The following is a 15,440-nucleotide window of genomic DNA, read 5'->3' on the forward strand; positions in this document are numbered from 1 at the left end:
CAAAGAAATTGCTTGGTCGCTACCAAAATTTGACATAATATCTTACTAAAGCGACCGTGAGATCAAAGCCATCTCAATTTCTTTGCTCTATCACAGTCAGGGAAAAACTTAACCGCCAATTCACCATGACTCAACAATCAAAGGGAAAAAACTTGCTTCGCTAAGTCGTGCCATTTGTGGCTATGGTTTGATAGAGAACCTTGACCTTGCGACTAACCATAGTCGCTTGGTCGCATACTTAAAACACATGAGCCCTCATCAGAAACACAAGATTTAACTTTAAAAGTGCCAAGTTATAGAGGTATTTGAAAATTTAAAACTTGAAGAGCGCAGGCCTAAAAAATAAGGGTTTGCTTAGGGTAAAGCATTTTGATGAAAATCTCAGAGAAACCCTAGGTGCTTGGTATAAATAACATTTGTCAAAATGAGGTTTTCAACAGAGGATGAAAACATACTGCAATTAATCCAAACTGCTCACTGATTTAGAACAATTTAAACAACACAATTTAGACAAAAGACTTGGTGAAAATTAGGGCTAACAACCTGTTTAAGATTTTTTGCAATGCTAGCCTTATCCTCGTGATGGGACAAACTTATTACCACAAATGGGGCCTAGATAAAATACAAGTCTAATGAAATATGTTCACTTTTCACTATTAATTCCAATTGCTTTGAATGTTTTGCATTAATATATATGCCTATTAAATTTTGATGTTAGAGAAAAACATAAAATTTTCCTCCAACCCAACAAACCCTCCCAATTGATTGCCTACTCTCTCTACTATCATGCTATGGATTAGTTCTACTGCTAGATTAGGTAATCTACCCCATTTCAAGATTTTATTTGGTTTATATTAGCTTGGATCAAATTTAGGCTGCTAGTCAATACATTTTAAATCATATCGATTATTAAAAAAAAAAATATTACCATATAATAATTATATTTATGGTTTCATTTTTATAATCAATAAACAAGATTTTTTCTAGAAGAACGTAGATACTTACCTGACTCACATATGACCACTTCCACCATTTCACAATCCTTTCTATCAATCATCCATTTCCACACCATTTTGCAAATGAACCATTATTTTACAATGATTGCTCATGCTCTTTGTATACATGCTTTTAATAACAACCACAATGAAGTCCCCATTATGATATGCAAATTAAGGGTTCTTATTCCATGACCTATTTTGCAAAAATCATGGTGGGGGCTTAACATTCCTATTATTTTGCTTTACATGGTGTTTATGAGCATATTGGGATTTACCTTACTTGCTAATGCCATAATTGCTAGAATTATTATTGTTATGCTCAAAATAAATATACCCATGTGTTTTATTTGCAAGGGATGAGATATCCCTTTTCCAATAACCATAAGTATTATCTTCAAGTGCTTGGGACCTATTGAAGGCATAGATTCTTGAAGGGATTGACAAGCCAGACTGTGGATAGCTCTTTTGAGAATGTGAAGATGGACATTTCTTCCTTCATGTTGCAATATGATTTGCACCAATTACAAATTCTGCAATTTAGGAAGTAATAGGAACCGCCCAAATTTGTTGGTTGAGACCCTGCTATTTCCATTCTTGATGCTAATCATGCTTTCCCTAGCCAAAATATTCATGATCCTTTTTGCCTATCTACTCCTTACAATTTGCGAGTTATTTTCATTACAGACTAGGGGGAGGAGAAACCCTACCTCTCAAAAATAATATACAAAGGAGAATGCATATTTCACACAACATAGAAGAGAGTTTTCCAAATATAAAAAGAACTAATAATTATTATTATTTTGCCAACTATTTTATAAAAATATTTTAAAATCATTAATTATTAATTAATTGTGTTCTCTCGTATGAGTCTGAAGTCACTTTTCATATAAAAGCCCCGAGAAAAGATTTAAATCGTCCCCTCCAGATATCATGGATTCTTTAGCAAAATATCAATCTTTCACCGCAAAATAAAAGAAATTATGACGATAACTCTCTTTTCCTTCACAAATTGGAAAAAAGCCCACGATACTTTTTTTGTAAGGCCATAAGGCCAACGCAGATGAACCCTTCCTGTCAGGGTTTGACGGTATCACCCGCATTAGTAAAAGGTCATCCATGTTTTGCTGTTTTGCAGCTTTGTCAAATTAATTATCAAATTGTGTTGTTTCTTCAAACCAAAAAACAATTACAATATTTGTGGGAAAATATTTAGATGAATTATCATCTGAAGCTAATGATTTTCTAATGACTTCTTGTTTTTCCATTTCAGAAGTAATGGCCAGTACCGTCTGTTCAAAATTATTGCTTCTTCGAGCTCAAACATTTCAAACCAAATCAGGTAGCCTTTTCTCCAATGCTGAAGCTAAATATATACAAGAGTGTTTTTAAAATCTAACCCAAAACAGATATCGAGGGCGGAGATTGATAACAATTAGCATGTAATAGCAATTATGTGACATGGGTTCATCTGATTTTTAAACGTTTTCCTTATAATTGATATCAAGGTCCATATATGGCAATTTTGTGACATGGCGTCATAGTTTTTCTTTTGTTTTAACTATCACAATTTTGTGTTTTCTAGAATATCAGAAAATTTGTTCGTAATAGGGAAAAACTTTCCGTTCTTTTTCGAATGCCTGATCAGGAAGTGTTTCTGTTAAGTGCTACCTCCTGTATATCTAACATTTGAAATATTGAAAGAAATTACGTAACTCAATATAGAATAATAATAAGTAGGATGAAATTTGACCGAATTCGGATATTAATCAAGGCACAATTGCAATTGGTCATGTTTATCTGGGATGATAGGTTGTAGCTTGTCGTTGTGAGCTAGTCCAATTAGTTGTCTAGTAGTAAGTAGGGATTCACTGCTAGTGGCTTCTACTGTTTTCCCATTGACTGTTTTTTCGGACATGCTTTAATTTCTTTTTTGAATCGTGTATAAAAATCTACCATCTGGAGAGGCCAGTTATCCCATTGTTGCGTGTAGAATGCTCACTCTATTTTTCAGTTGATCACTAACTGCCTCTGGATGCTTACTCTGATAGAATAAGCACCAGGGTGCTGTATAGTGGAGTCATATCATAGTAGTGTGACTCCAAATTGGCTCCGATTTTCTGGGTATTGCATAATCTGGCAAATTAATAACTGCAAATATTGAAAAGAAACAGTCTGGATTGATCTTTGAAAAAGCAGCAGCTGAAAAATGAGCATGGAAATAAAATAAGGGCCAGACCGCATAAGTCATTTGTTTCAGGAATTAGTATTTTAAGTGTTAAATGTTGATAACCTAGCTACAGATTAATTGCTCAATAGATTCACAGAAAGAAACTCTTATTTGATTTATAACAATAAATACTCTGGGTTAATTAACTGAAACTAAATAGTGGAAGCAAAACAACAAAAGCCAAACAAACATAAACAATAACACAAATACACTTAGGAAACCCCAGTTTGGGCAAACCTGCAACTGTTGGACCTTCTATTCAGCCTAACAGCTAACTTATTTTTCTTGAATACAATAGAATCCAATACAAGTTTGCTACTGCAATCTTACATATATAAAGCCCATCTGTTTTACTTACTTAGCTTGCAAGAAAAGAATGTTTTCTTGCTTTCTTACACTTTAAATCATATATAAAATCACTTTTTTTTCCCTCAAACTCACAAACTTAGAAATATTCTTTTAAAGAATAAAACAAAGTTGTTGCTAAATATCCAACTCAAATTGCTTTAAAGCAACTCCACTCCACCTTCGAGCTAAACAACAAAAAATAACACTCCCTCTTAGTGAGGAAGGTGTTTTGCACAACACCCAACTTATCCATGAAGAATACCAACTTATTCTTCACCGAAGCATTGTTAGTATATCTGCCATCTGTTTGCCAATAGGAAAGTACTAGACTATCACTATCCAATTCTCCACTCATCTCCGATGAAGAAAACTTGCAACTACACCTTCTATCCAACTTCAAGAACAATAACAAACTACAAGATTGCCACAGGGTTATACAAAAATAACATCGGTAGATTGTTTTGGCATCTGCATTCTTGCTGTTGCAGTCTTCTCATTTGAGCTAACAATTTTTGAGGCCAAGTTAGATTCCTAAGGAGCACTTCAGCAACCATGGGTGAATATTGCTAGATATCGAATATTCTATCACCTTTGCTTCTGATTATTGCTATGATCTTCTCGTTTGAGCTAGCTATTCTTTGGATAAAGTTTGATTTTTGTGGAGCTCCTTAGCAAACATTTCACATGGATGACTCTTAGGAAGAATTGATTTCCTTAAAGCCTATCTTTAGTCTTCGGGATCCTAGAAACTCAGTTTTTTAGACTGTCTTCATGGTTATTTGAAATCAATAAAATCACCAGAACCTCGAGGAAATTGATATGGTTATGCAAGATAGTATTATGATTGCATAAATATTCAATTTTGAGTTGGTCAGATGTATGAATCAGGGATATGTCAATGTCTTTTGTTGCCTGTAATTGAGCCTTGCTTTGGAGGTTTGTTAAGAGCACACAGGAGATACTAAGAGCAGGAGAGGGTGGGAGGGGAGGTGGGGGACTGGATTAGTATTTCAGATCTTTTAAATGCATGGAACCACATAAACTTGAAGAGAGCACTATCAAGAAATGCAAACACCAAATTTCTCATGGAAAACCCTTTCGGTAAAAAACGATGGCATCCAATAGCTTTCATTAACAAAATGGATACCAACCCAGATTACGTAAGTGAACACCAACTCTCCTCGAAGCACTAATTTCAAATAGCTGAAGCACCAACTCTAGTCTGCTGAGGCACCAACTTCAAATGAGCACCAACTGAAAATCATTGTATTTAAAACAACTCATTTCACCATACACTCTGCATCACACTCTCTCAATTGTTTACCGTACAAGGTAAACGGATAGTTATTGCATTCAGAGACTAGAGTATGACATAGAACAAGATAGTACTTTATTCATATAAGCAGAGTATACAATCACGAGTACAATGATGATTCATATTTCAATTCGAACGATGTACATATATATCCTGAAGGGGTGACTCAACCTTCACGCAACCTTTCAGACACTAACTAATCCTATTGGCTGTGTTTAGACTTTTTCCGACAACATCATACCCCCCAAAGAAAAGTTGTCTTCGGACGACAAAATAGAGACAATTAAGTTCATCAAAACAAGACTAAGAAGAAAGGTGTGTCCCTGGTGGTGTAGGTGTAGTAGCCTTCAACTGTGCCGTAACTCATTCAACTATGCCCGTAACTTGTGCACCTACTGGGTCCGGGTGTTCAAATCTGCCTTAGCCTGCATCTAAATCTCTAAGGCTCTCTTCATCATCTCAACTATGTTTCAGAGCTCCACCTCTTTTGCATCTGACTTCATCTATAGCTGACTGTTGGCTTGCTTTGTTTCCTCCAACTGAGATACAAATGTTGCCTTCCCTAATTCCCTCTTGGCAATGAGTGCTGCCCGTTCTGTCTCCCAAGCTGACTCCTGTGTGGCCAAACTGGCTTCTACTGCCACTAATCTGGTAGCTATCTCCTCCTGAGCCCTCTTGGCGGCTACCTGATCCGCTTGACTCTTTTGTAGAGCATAGTACGCATCCCGATACACATTTACTATCTCTCGCGTCAGGTTCTCCACTTGGCTCTCTATGATGGGCTCCCTAGCAATCCACTCCTGCCTAATCTCCGAAGTCTTTGTGCTCGGCCTTCGTTGTGCCTTGAAGCATACTTTAAAGGCAGTTGGGAAATCGGCTTGCATGAAAGATAGAACTTGCTTCAACTCTTGCACCACTGTCTCCAGTGTGTGTGTTTGCACATAAATCACTACCTACCAACCTCGAGTCACCATGTCATCTAGGTACGCCTCTACATCCTCCCCCATGGCTGTCGAGGGAACTGATGTGGGCTACTCTTGTGTGCCCATAGCTATCTCCACTGCCTCTAACATCCTTTGAGCAGTGCTGTGTGGAGGTTGTAGTTCAACTATACTAGCGAGATGACTCTCCTCCTGTGGAGCTATAGGATCCATCTCTTGGGATACTTCTCTCATAGGTGAGAGAATATTACATGTCGACGCTACTGGTCTTATGCTAAACCTCTGACTTAGATACATGCTTAAATCCTGTGCACTCAAGTCTGGCACTGCACTTGCCCTATTAGTACCTTCACTGCTAGCCAATAATGCAATATCTATAGTGACCATCGCATTTGAACCAACTACCTCTAGTTTAACCTAAGGTGCCCTCAAACTCTCTAGTATCTCCATAACCTTGTCCGGTATGGCTATAAGTGGTGATGGGGAGACTGTTTGTAATGTAGCCACTGCTTGTGGAATGGCTAGGATCCCTGCGGGTAGTGGCGGAGCTGTTGCTACTGTGACAAAAGTCATCAATATGGGCTGTCTGAACTATCCAAGACTCGGAATATGTGTACCTACAGGGGCCAAATGAGATGTAGGTGAGAGGGCAAGCCGTGGGAATAGTAGTGGTGTTTCGGTTATGACTTCAACCTCTTCGTCATCCTCCATAACCTCTTCCTCTTCATCCATCTCACTATTGTTAGATGATGTCTCTTGTCAGCCGCTATCTGTATTCCCATGTTCCAAGCCTACGTCCAACTCATGCCTGGGTCACTTCTTCCCAACCATGGCCTTTTGCCCACTTGGTGTGTGTAAATGTTTCCACTGCATAATGGGTGGCTCGCCTAGAGTGAGTGGGCCAGACTTGACCTTCGTCTTTGCCCACTTGGTTTGTCTAAATGTTTTCACTACATAATGGGTGGCTCACCTGGAGCGAGTGGGCCAAGCTTGACCTCCAACATCTCAAGGGGAATCATCTGTGTTGTCGCATCAAGGAATAATCCAACAGCGTAATGGGGCATGTAAAATGTCCTGTGCTGTAGCATTATGAACTTGTACATGTGTTCAATGTGTCCTAGTCATATACACTCCTGTTTATGATCCCATTCATCATTGCTACCTGTGGGAAGGAGATATCAAACATGTGGCTCGATCTCATGAGCCCACTCTTAACCAGGTCCATGAGGCAACGCCATTGTGCTTCTTGAATATTAGACTTTTTCAGTCCTCTACCTTTAGAAGTGTCCATCACTGCTTCTTTTTTTGCTTGAGACAGTTCACCACGCACAAGCTCTATCAAGCACGCCTTCACCGCTCGTCTCAATTTTTTCAATTTGCCATCAATCTTCCTACCTTCCCGCGCATGGCTGGGTATGCCAAATAACCTAGTGAAGTTTGTTGCTCGAAGGAAATTACCAAGTCTCGCCCTAGATAGGAAAACGAATTGGTTTGGGAAAGCCTGTCATAAGTGTTGATCATGGTGCGTAGAAAGCGCTTATACTCACGAATGCAAAAAATTGGCATTTAGATTGCCCATTCTACCTGTGCCTTTCTTATGCTATTCTTTACTGGGTGATTATTAGGTGTATCCTGCCACTATTTCCTGCACTCTAACCCATTCAGGCCTTCAAAAGGTATATTTTGAGGTGTGAGCTACACAGTTGCAGTCACTGCCTATGTTGGCTGTTTGCCCTTCTTTTTGCTCGTGGTTATGCCTCTTGCAACTCATACGCTTGAAGGGAATGTCTTCACATTTCGATTCATCTTGTTATTGGTAGCCGAATCTTCTTCCAACTTTTTCTTCGAGGCTTTCTTACGAGCCAACTCCATAACTGTCTTCTCTCGTCTTTTTGTTTGTCGAAAAACAATTAGGTTTTTTGTACCTCCCGACTTTGTACAACTCCTTATGGCTGAATGGTATGGCTATATCGTTTGTACGACTACAAAAAATTGAGTGTTTAACAAATGCATTGCCTTCTTTGCTCCTGCCAATCTATACGATATTTTCTCTTGGCAATTTGGTTGCCTATAATGATTTGGAATTCTGGCTATAACGCTATATGGCTCCAAATTATAAATGCTTCCCGTCCATTACAAGTAGTTGTCGTGCAGTCTCCAAAGCATGATGTGTCCGTATGATATGGTCTTCAGTGTAATTTCTTGTGTATGGTGTTAGCTTATATTCTTTCACACAGTCCATATGGCTCTTGGCAGAGACACATCACAATGCTCATCAACAGTAGAACAGTGATCTAGGGTTGATGTGTTCTCCTTGCATGCCCTTCCTTCGTTTGCTTTTGCGATCTCTAGTATGCTAGCAATGCCGTACGGTCCCTTATAAAAGCTCTTTCTATGGCCCATATTGTTTTCCTTGACCCCGTACGGTGTTCTCCTTGTACTTGTAAATTGCTTTGAGCGCTTCTCTTTTTGCTTCCCAATCCCTTAACGATGTGCCTTCACTTGTGACCGTACAAATGCTTTTTCTTATAGTGCTCACCGAGGCCATACGGTGTCTAATTTCTCAATTGCTTTTCGTGATACTGTATGGTGCATTTCTTCAAGCATGCGCCCAGTCTCTTTTTCTTCAGACTATCGTATGGTGCTCTCTATCCATATCTTTGGTTGTACGAAGTGTGGGTTATGCCTTTATGTTGTGTTGTGCCGTACAAACCTCCTGGAGTGTTTGTTTTGTGGCCGTATGACCTCTGGCTTTTCTTTTTTTACTTACCAACTTTTGCTTTTTAGGTAGTTGTACGACATATGTTATTAACCGTACAACTCTCTTCCCCCTTCTTATGTGTCTGTACGATGATGTGCTTCTCTTTTGGATTGCTTTCCTAATACTGTACAATGCATTTACCTCCACGGACGTGCTATGTATGGTGGATTCTAATGTTCCTTGGTGTCATACTGTCTGCTTTTGGTGTCTCTTGTATGCACGGCGTTAATATTTTTGCCTTTAAATCATAATTCTCTTGCTTGTCACAATATCAAATTTATGACCCAAGTAATATATATATATATATATATATATATATATATATATATATATATATATATATATATATTTTACTACTATTAGTATTTTATTACTTTTATTAATAAATATTCATATTCTATCTGAATCATTTGTCCGGGTCTCATTATCTCCCCAGCCTTCATTCCTCTCATGGTCAATTTTTAACTTCAAACCATCTATTGGGTCGCTCACTTCCTTCCCATCGAGTGTCCATAGTTTGATTGCGCCATTATCGCCAACTTCGCAGATCTTGTATAGTCTAACCCACTTCACTTTGAATTTACCCGATTTGATCTTATTACACCTGTTATATTTCAATACTAATTGACCTGGTTGGAATTTGTTTAGCTTCAAGTGCTTGTCGTGCGAAAACTTGTGCCTAAACTGTGAAACCTTGGTGGCCCATTGTGCTTGTAGTCTCCTTTTGTCAAGTTTATTCAGGTTATATATCCTCTCTCTAAGACTTCATATCTCCCAACTTGTTTCCAATCGCTATACGTAAGCTTGGTACCATAAACTATGTTGGTACTACGACCTCTTGACCATACGTTAACTGAAATGGGATGTGTCTCGTGATGACCTTGTAGGAGGTACGGTAAGCCCATAATGCTGATGGCAACTTCTCTTCCCAATCCTCACCTTTAATGCCACATGATTTATAGATCACTGAAACCAAGATTTTGTTTGTTGATTATGTTCGTCCATTTGCTCTCAGGTGGTACGGGCTTGAAAGTGAATGGTAGATTTTAAATTATGTCGTAAGTAGTTTGATGACATGGTTGACAAAGTGCCCTCTGGGGTCACTTGCCAATTGAATTGGTATGTCGTACCTTGTTATAATTTGTTCGTAGATAAATCTTGCCGTATTGAGTGTAGAGTTGTATGGTAGGGCTTGTGCCTCTATCCATTTTGTACTCTGTTGCTACAACGATGTATTGACATCTGTGGGCTTTGCTTTCCTTCAAGCGTCTAGCAAAGACCAGTCCCCACCGTTCGAACAGTTCCTACGCATATGAGGGGTTTAGGGGCATGAAATCCCTTTTCAGTGGTTTCTTGGCTCTTTGGCATGTGTCACATCCAATGACCCACTCCCTGGGATTGTTGTGCACGATAGGCCACCACCATCCTGCGAGAAGTATCTTGCACGCAATTGTGTCAGACCCCATATGTTCGCCTGCATGCCCTTCATGTGCTTCCTTCAATACTCTCAGTATTTCCTCCTCGAGAACACATTGCTGAAGGATTTGGTCAGGTCCCATCTTGTATAGTAACCTGTTGATCAATTGGAATGTTTGACTTCTTAGTATGAGTTTCCGTCTTTTGTTTGGTTGCATTTCGCTTGGGAATTGACCCATTGAAAGATACTATCCAATACTTGCGTACCATGATGGTAGTATGGTGATTTGACTGTGCGTTCGGAAAGTCATCATTGACTCCCTCAGGTGGTCCCCTGACTTGATTCTAGAGAGGTGGTATGCGCTCACATGGCTTTTCTTGGGCCATACTACAATCTTAAATGTGAATTCCTGCAGAAGAAGTAACCATCTACTTATCCATCCCTGAATGATTCGTTTATTCACCAAATATAGCAAAGGTTTACATAAAACACGAATGAGGTTGCTAGTAGGTAGTGCCTAAATTTCTGCACAACATATACCATTCCTAGAGCTTCCCTCTCAGTTGTGTTGTAGTTCTTTTATGCTTTCGACAAGAGTCTACTTGCAAAGTACATCGGGTGGTCTAATCCATGATTACCTTTCTATGCTAGTGTTGCTCTGATTGCGAAATTTGATGCATCACCATGTACGTGGAACTCCTTGTCCCAGTTGGGGTAAGCCAAAATAGGTGTTGTGGCTATAGTCATGTTTTTAACCCCTAAAATGCTTCATCCTATTCTGTTTCCCATTTGTAGGGTTCTCCTTTGCAAGTTAGTTTGTCGAGAGGGTAACATATTTTGGCGAAGTTTTTAATAAACCTTCGGTAGTACCTTGTGTGTCCTTGGAATGATTTTACTTTGGTCACATTTGTTGATGGTGGCATTTCCAGAATCACCTAGACCTTATCTGGGTCTGTCTTCAAGCCTACCTTGCACATGATGTGTCCCAACAGTTTTCCCTGAGGCACCATAAATCTGCACTAAGGGTTTAGTGCTAGTCGTGCTCGTCTGCATCTTTCCATACTCTCCTTGAGTGCGGTCAAGTGCCTGTCCTCCACGCTGAAAATGGATCGATCATCCAAGAAAGCTTTGAAGTTTCCTACTGACATCTTGTGGAAGATGTGCAGGATGATTCTTTGAAACATTACTGGGGCGTTGCATAGACCGAATGGCTTTTGGTTGTAGGCGTAGACTCCATCTTCCACCACAAAGGTTGTTTTCAACTTATCTTCCTTAGCAATAGATATCTGATTGTAGCCAGAAAATCCATCCATGAATGAATATATTTCATGCCCGACAACTTCCTTCAAAATGCTATCAGTAAATGGTATTGGGAATGGATCCTTAATTGTTATTGCGTTCAAATAGCGAAAATCCATGCATATTCTTATTTGAGTGATATCCTTTTTCATTGATATCACAATTGGAGACACCCACTCACTTGTCTGTACTTAAAAATAATGCTTGCATCAAGCATTTGGTTAATCTCGTCTGTGACCCATGTGGTGTAGTTTTTATTCATGCGGTATGGTTGGTTCCATACGGGTACTGCTCCTTGTATTAGTGGGATGCGATGGACACACAATTTTGGCGGCACCCCTTTCAGGTCTTTGTATGTCTACGCGAAAACATCCTTGTACTCCATGAATATCTTAAATGTTGCTGCCTTTAGTACTGCATTCTAGTCATCTCTCACAAAAATGTTTTCAGGGTTGGCCTCATCTCCTAAGTTCATAGTCTTCACTGTGGGTTCTTTATATTTATTAGGTTTGTCTTCATTGAATGTGCGTAGGCGTTTCATCTATTAGTGCTTCCCCTTCCTTGACTTCTCTGTATTTTGTCGGAAATTCGTTCTTTTCATCTCCCCAACTTCCTTTTTCTACCCCTAACATGTGACAACTCAGAAAGAGTTCATAGTACTCCATTTGCCAATGGAGTAGGCCATTCATCGAGTCCAAGTTGTCATCGTCAGATCCTCCTAGTTTCAAGATCCCTTCTTCGTTGGGTTCCATCATTTTCTTCCCTTTGTCATCTCCTTCGCCTTTAGAGTCTGATGATGCTACATCATCTCCCACCATTTGGGTGTGTAGGTCAATTTGAACCTGCGACCTCCTCTTTCCATGAAAAGAGTGTTCCTTTACCAGTCATGTTTTACCTTTGCCTGTACCAGCTAGCCCCTTCCTAGGATGGCATCGTAACGTTTCCTTTTCAGCGGAATGACCATAAAGTCGAGTAGGAAGGGTTGTGTCTCGATCGTTACAGTCTGCGCCATTAAAGTCCCAAGGGGTTTGATTTCGTGTTGGTCGGTGCTAAGCAGCTGGAATGTAGGCTGCCATAGAGTCGGTTGTCCCAAATTCTTCCACGTTTCCTAATGTAATACATTTACGCCCGATCCTTCGTCTATGATGGTATTCGTTAGGATGGTTTTGAGAATACCCATCTCAACTATTGCAGGGTGCCTTCCTGTGTTCAACATGAGTAGCATTGGGTCCTCACTTCCACCGTGCAGCCTCGCTTCCACCATGGGTATTCTTCCCTAGCTCGTTTTTGGCCTTTGTAGGTGGTGTCATGTTTAAGATTGTTGTCTGTAACTGAGGCATTGCAAGGAGAAGGTCGTTTAATTTCATAGGAACCTTAGCTTGCATTACCTACTGTATAATTTATTTTTTCTGCCTAGTTCCTCCTTGAGGTATTCGCATTTGCGTTCTTTTGGCCTCCATCTCTTTTTTTTATTTCTATTTTTGCTTGTTGCATCCTTTTCTTTTCCTCTTCCACATCTGGGTATGTTGCCTTTTGCACTTGTGCACAAGTAATTGCTAATGTTTATTCCTCACATCTTTCTATAGTCAACAGGGTCACCCCGGGCTTAGGGTATTTTGAGTAATTGTGGTCTCCAAGATCACACCATCTACACAATAGTTGTGGTGTTCCCTTCGTAGTACAATCTTTGGTGAAGTGGCCCCAGAGGGTAAACGCACGACATTGTATCATTAGCCGTCCGATTGGATCATATTGTATCCAGCTACGACCTCCGTTATTGTTGTTACCTCCTCTTTTGCATCAGTTGTTGTTTCGATACCCTTCTGAAGTTGCCGCGTCATTATTTGTTCTCGTGGCTCCCGAGGTGGACACTTCTTGCGTCAATAGGACTTGTTGGTGTCCAATTGTTTTCATATTGAACAAACATTCTTTAGTGGAATGTCCCGCAATTTGTCAGATATCGCAAAATTGGTTCTTAGGGCAAGAGCCCTTTGTGTGGCTCTCCTCCTTGTTGTCTGTACACCATAGTTCCCCTTCTCTATTTTGGCTAGGGTTCTATTTCATGTTTTTAAATTCTTTCATCATACGTAGCATATCTTTCTGTAATGCTTGGACCTTTTTATTTGATTCCTCATCGTTGCTTTCAGAGGATGAGTCTTCCGAATCCAAAGCTCTGTCTTTCTTCTTTTTCCCGGTTTTATGTTCGCTCTCTAAGTCCATTGCACGGTTATACTATTTTCATCTTTTTCCGCAATGTTACTCGTAGCCCTTCGAAAAACCATCTTTTCTTCGACCCATCCATTGGTGGGCTTTCCATCTTGCCTACCAGCTCCTTTAGTCTCCTCGTGTATACACGGGCTGTTTTATTCTTCCCTTGCTTTGTACTGTAAATTTTCGCTACGATCTCGTTGTCATCCTTGAGTAGTCAGAATTCTGCTGTAAATTCTTTGTTGATATCCGCCTATGTGACTAGCTTCTTCTGGTCGATGTTTGAAAACCAATCAATTGCTACACCTTGTAGGGTAGCTGGAAATTGTCGAATTCACTCATCTATGTTTGTTACGCCATTCACAATACATATTGTTTCACACATTTTATAGTGTCAAACTAGATCAACTGCCCCGTCGCCATTAAATTTAGGTAGTTTTTCCTTTGGCCTTGCCATTGTTAACTTTTGTCTTGTTTGGTGCGTTTGTGCTTGTTGTGCGCTTGCGTTGTTTTGCACAACCGCGCTACTCCGGACAACCGCATTACTCTATGGTGTGAAGAGTTCTTCTAGAAGCAAGGTTGTTTGATTATCAAGTTGTATTCGTTCGTTTGGTGTATCGGGGACGAAGAGTTCACCCCATGCTTGTGCTCCTTCAGCACCTCGAGCCGTGCTGGTTCCTTTTCTTCTGTCCGGATCCTCTACCCTTGGTGTATACAAATTTAACAACTCCTCCCTCGTTTCTTCAACCAAATTCAATCTTTACTGCGTCTCCTCGAGCAAGTCCTTGGTACTTCTCGATCGGTTAGGCGAATGCACTCCGTCGGTCAGTGCTCCTTCATTGATGCCACCTCGGTGCCTGTTGGTGAGTTGTTGAAATTTCTACCTTCGTTCTGCTTGTTGCGTGAGGATTAATGCTTCCCGTGCTATGCGCACATCATCCTTTTATTTTATTTTATTTTGATCTTTATTGAGCAAGTTCGGCATTAATCTTCATAACACATCTTTGGTACTAGGTTCGATAGGCAATGACACCAAATGTTTAAGGTACAGGGTAAACAGATAGTTATTTCATTCAGATACTAGAGTATGACACAAAACAAGATAGTATTTTATTCATATAAGCAGAGTATACAATCACGAGTACAGTGATGATTCATATTTCAATTCGGACGATGTACATATATATCCCTAAGGGATGACACAACTGTCATGCAACCTTTCGGACACTAACTAATCCCGTCAGCTGTGTTTAGAATTTTGCCGACAACATCAATAACATTCCATACCCAAATAATATGGTAGCCTTCAATGACATGTTTAACTACAGTAATATGTTTGACTCAATAAAACATGCTCTTATCACAATGTCTCTGTTTTATCATTTTCTCAGAATACTGCTAATCTGAACAGAAAACACACTGCCCAGAATGGCAATAGTAATGATTCAATGAATCATGAAGTCAACGCTGACTCTCCATTTTCAAAACCAAACAAACACGAGATTGTAGCTGTAAATGTTTACTTTGGAATACAAGAATGATGCAAGCAGATTGACACATCCTCACTCCTTAATAAACCTTATACTTTGTCACAAAATTGCCCTTCTTTCTTGCTCAGCTCCCTTCATACACATCAAACCTTTTTTATTTTCAACATTTCTCAGCCCAGTCAATAATAATAGTCATTGCATGATTCTGTTAAATAAAACATCTCTATGCTATCCCGAGTCCTTTTGATAGTGTGCAAAATTCTATTTAAATCTGTAGCTTAGCAATCTCTGTTTTTATGCAATAATAAATCTTTGCAAAGATTGCCAATGACTTGAATGATGACATCCTGAGATAAATTGAGACTGTAAAACACATAAAAAGAGCCAACCCATTTCTTTAATGTTTTCATCCCTTTAGCATTAAAAACACTTTCTA

The 15,440-nt window shown here is 39.5% G+C and overlaps 1 protein-coding gene across 2 annotated transcripts in view; it reads left to right on the plus strand.

The window, feature by feature from the left end:
* Window positions 1-1,892: 1,892 nt before the first annotated feature.
* Window positions 1,893-15,440, plus strand: part of LOC149541293 (Ribosomal protein L12/ ATP-dependent Clp protease adaptor protein ClpS family protein) — a 40,186-nt gene continuing 26,638 nt past the window's right edge. Inside the window, exons 1-2 of one of the 2 annotated variants that reach the window (XM_089796588.1) lie at window positions 1,893-2,107; window positions 2,269-2,337. In XM_089796588.1, coding sequence (XP_089652714.1) covers window positions 2,059-2,107; window positions 2,269-2,337 — 118 coding nt within the window. In that variant the 5' untranslated portion in view covers window positions 1,893-2,058. The remainder of the gene's footprint in view (window positions 2,108-2,268; window positions 2,338-15,440) is intronic. The other variant, XM_089796587.1, reaches the window with a different exon arrangement.

This window comes from Cupressus sempervirens, chromosome 8 (genome assembly GCF_028749045.1).
Source record: "Cupressus sempervirens isolate cs-2001-9-10 chromosome 8, ASM2874904v1, whole genome shotgun sequence".
Classification (NCBI taxonomy): Eukaryota; Viridiplantae; Streptophyta; class Pinopsida; order Cupressales; family Cupressaceae; genus Cupressus; species Cupressus sempervirens.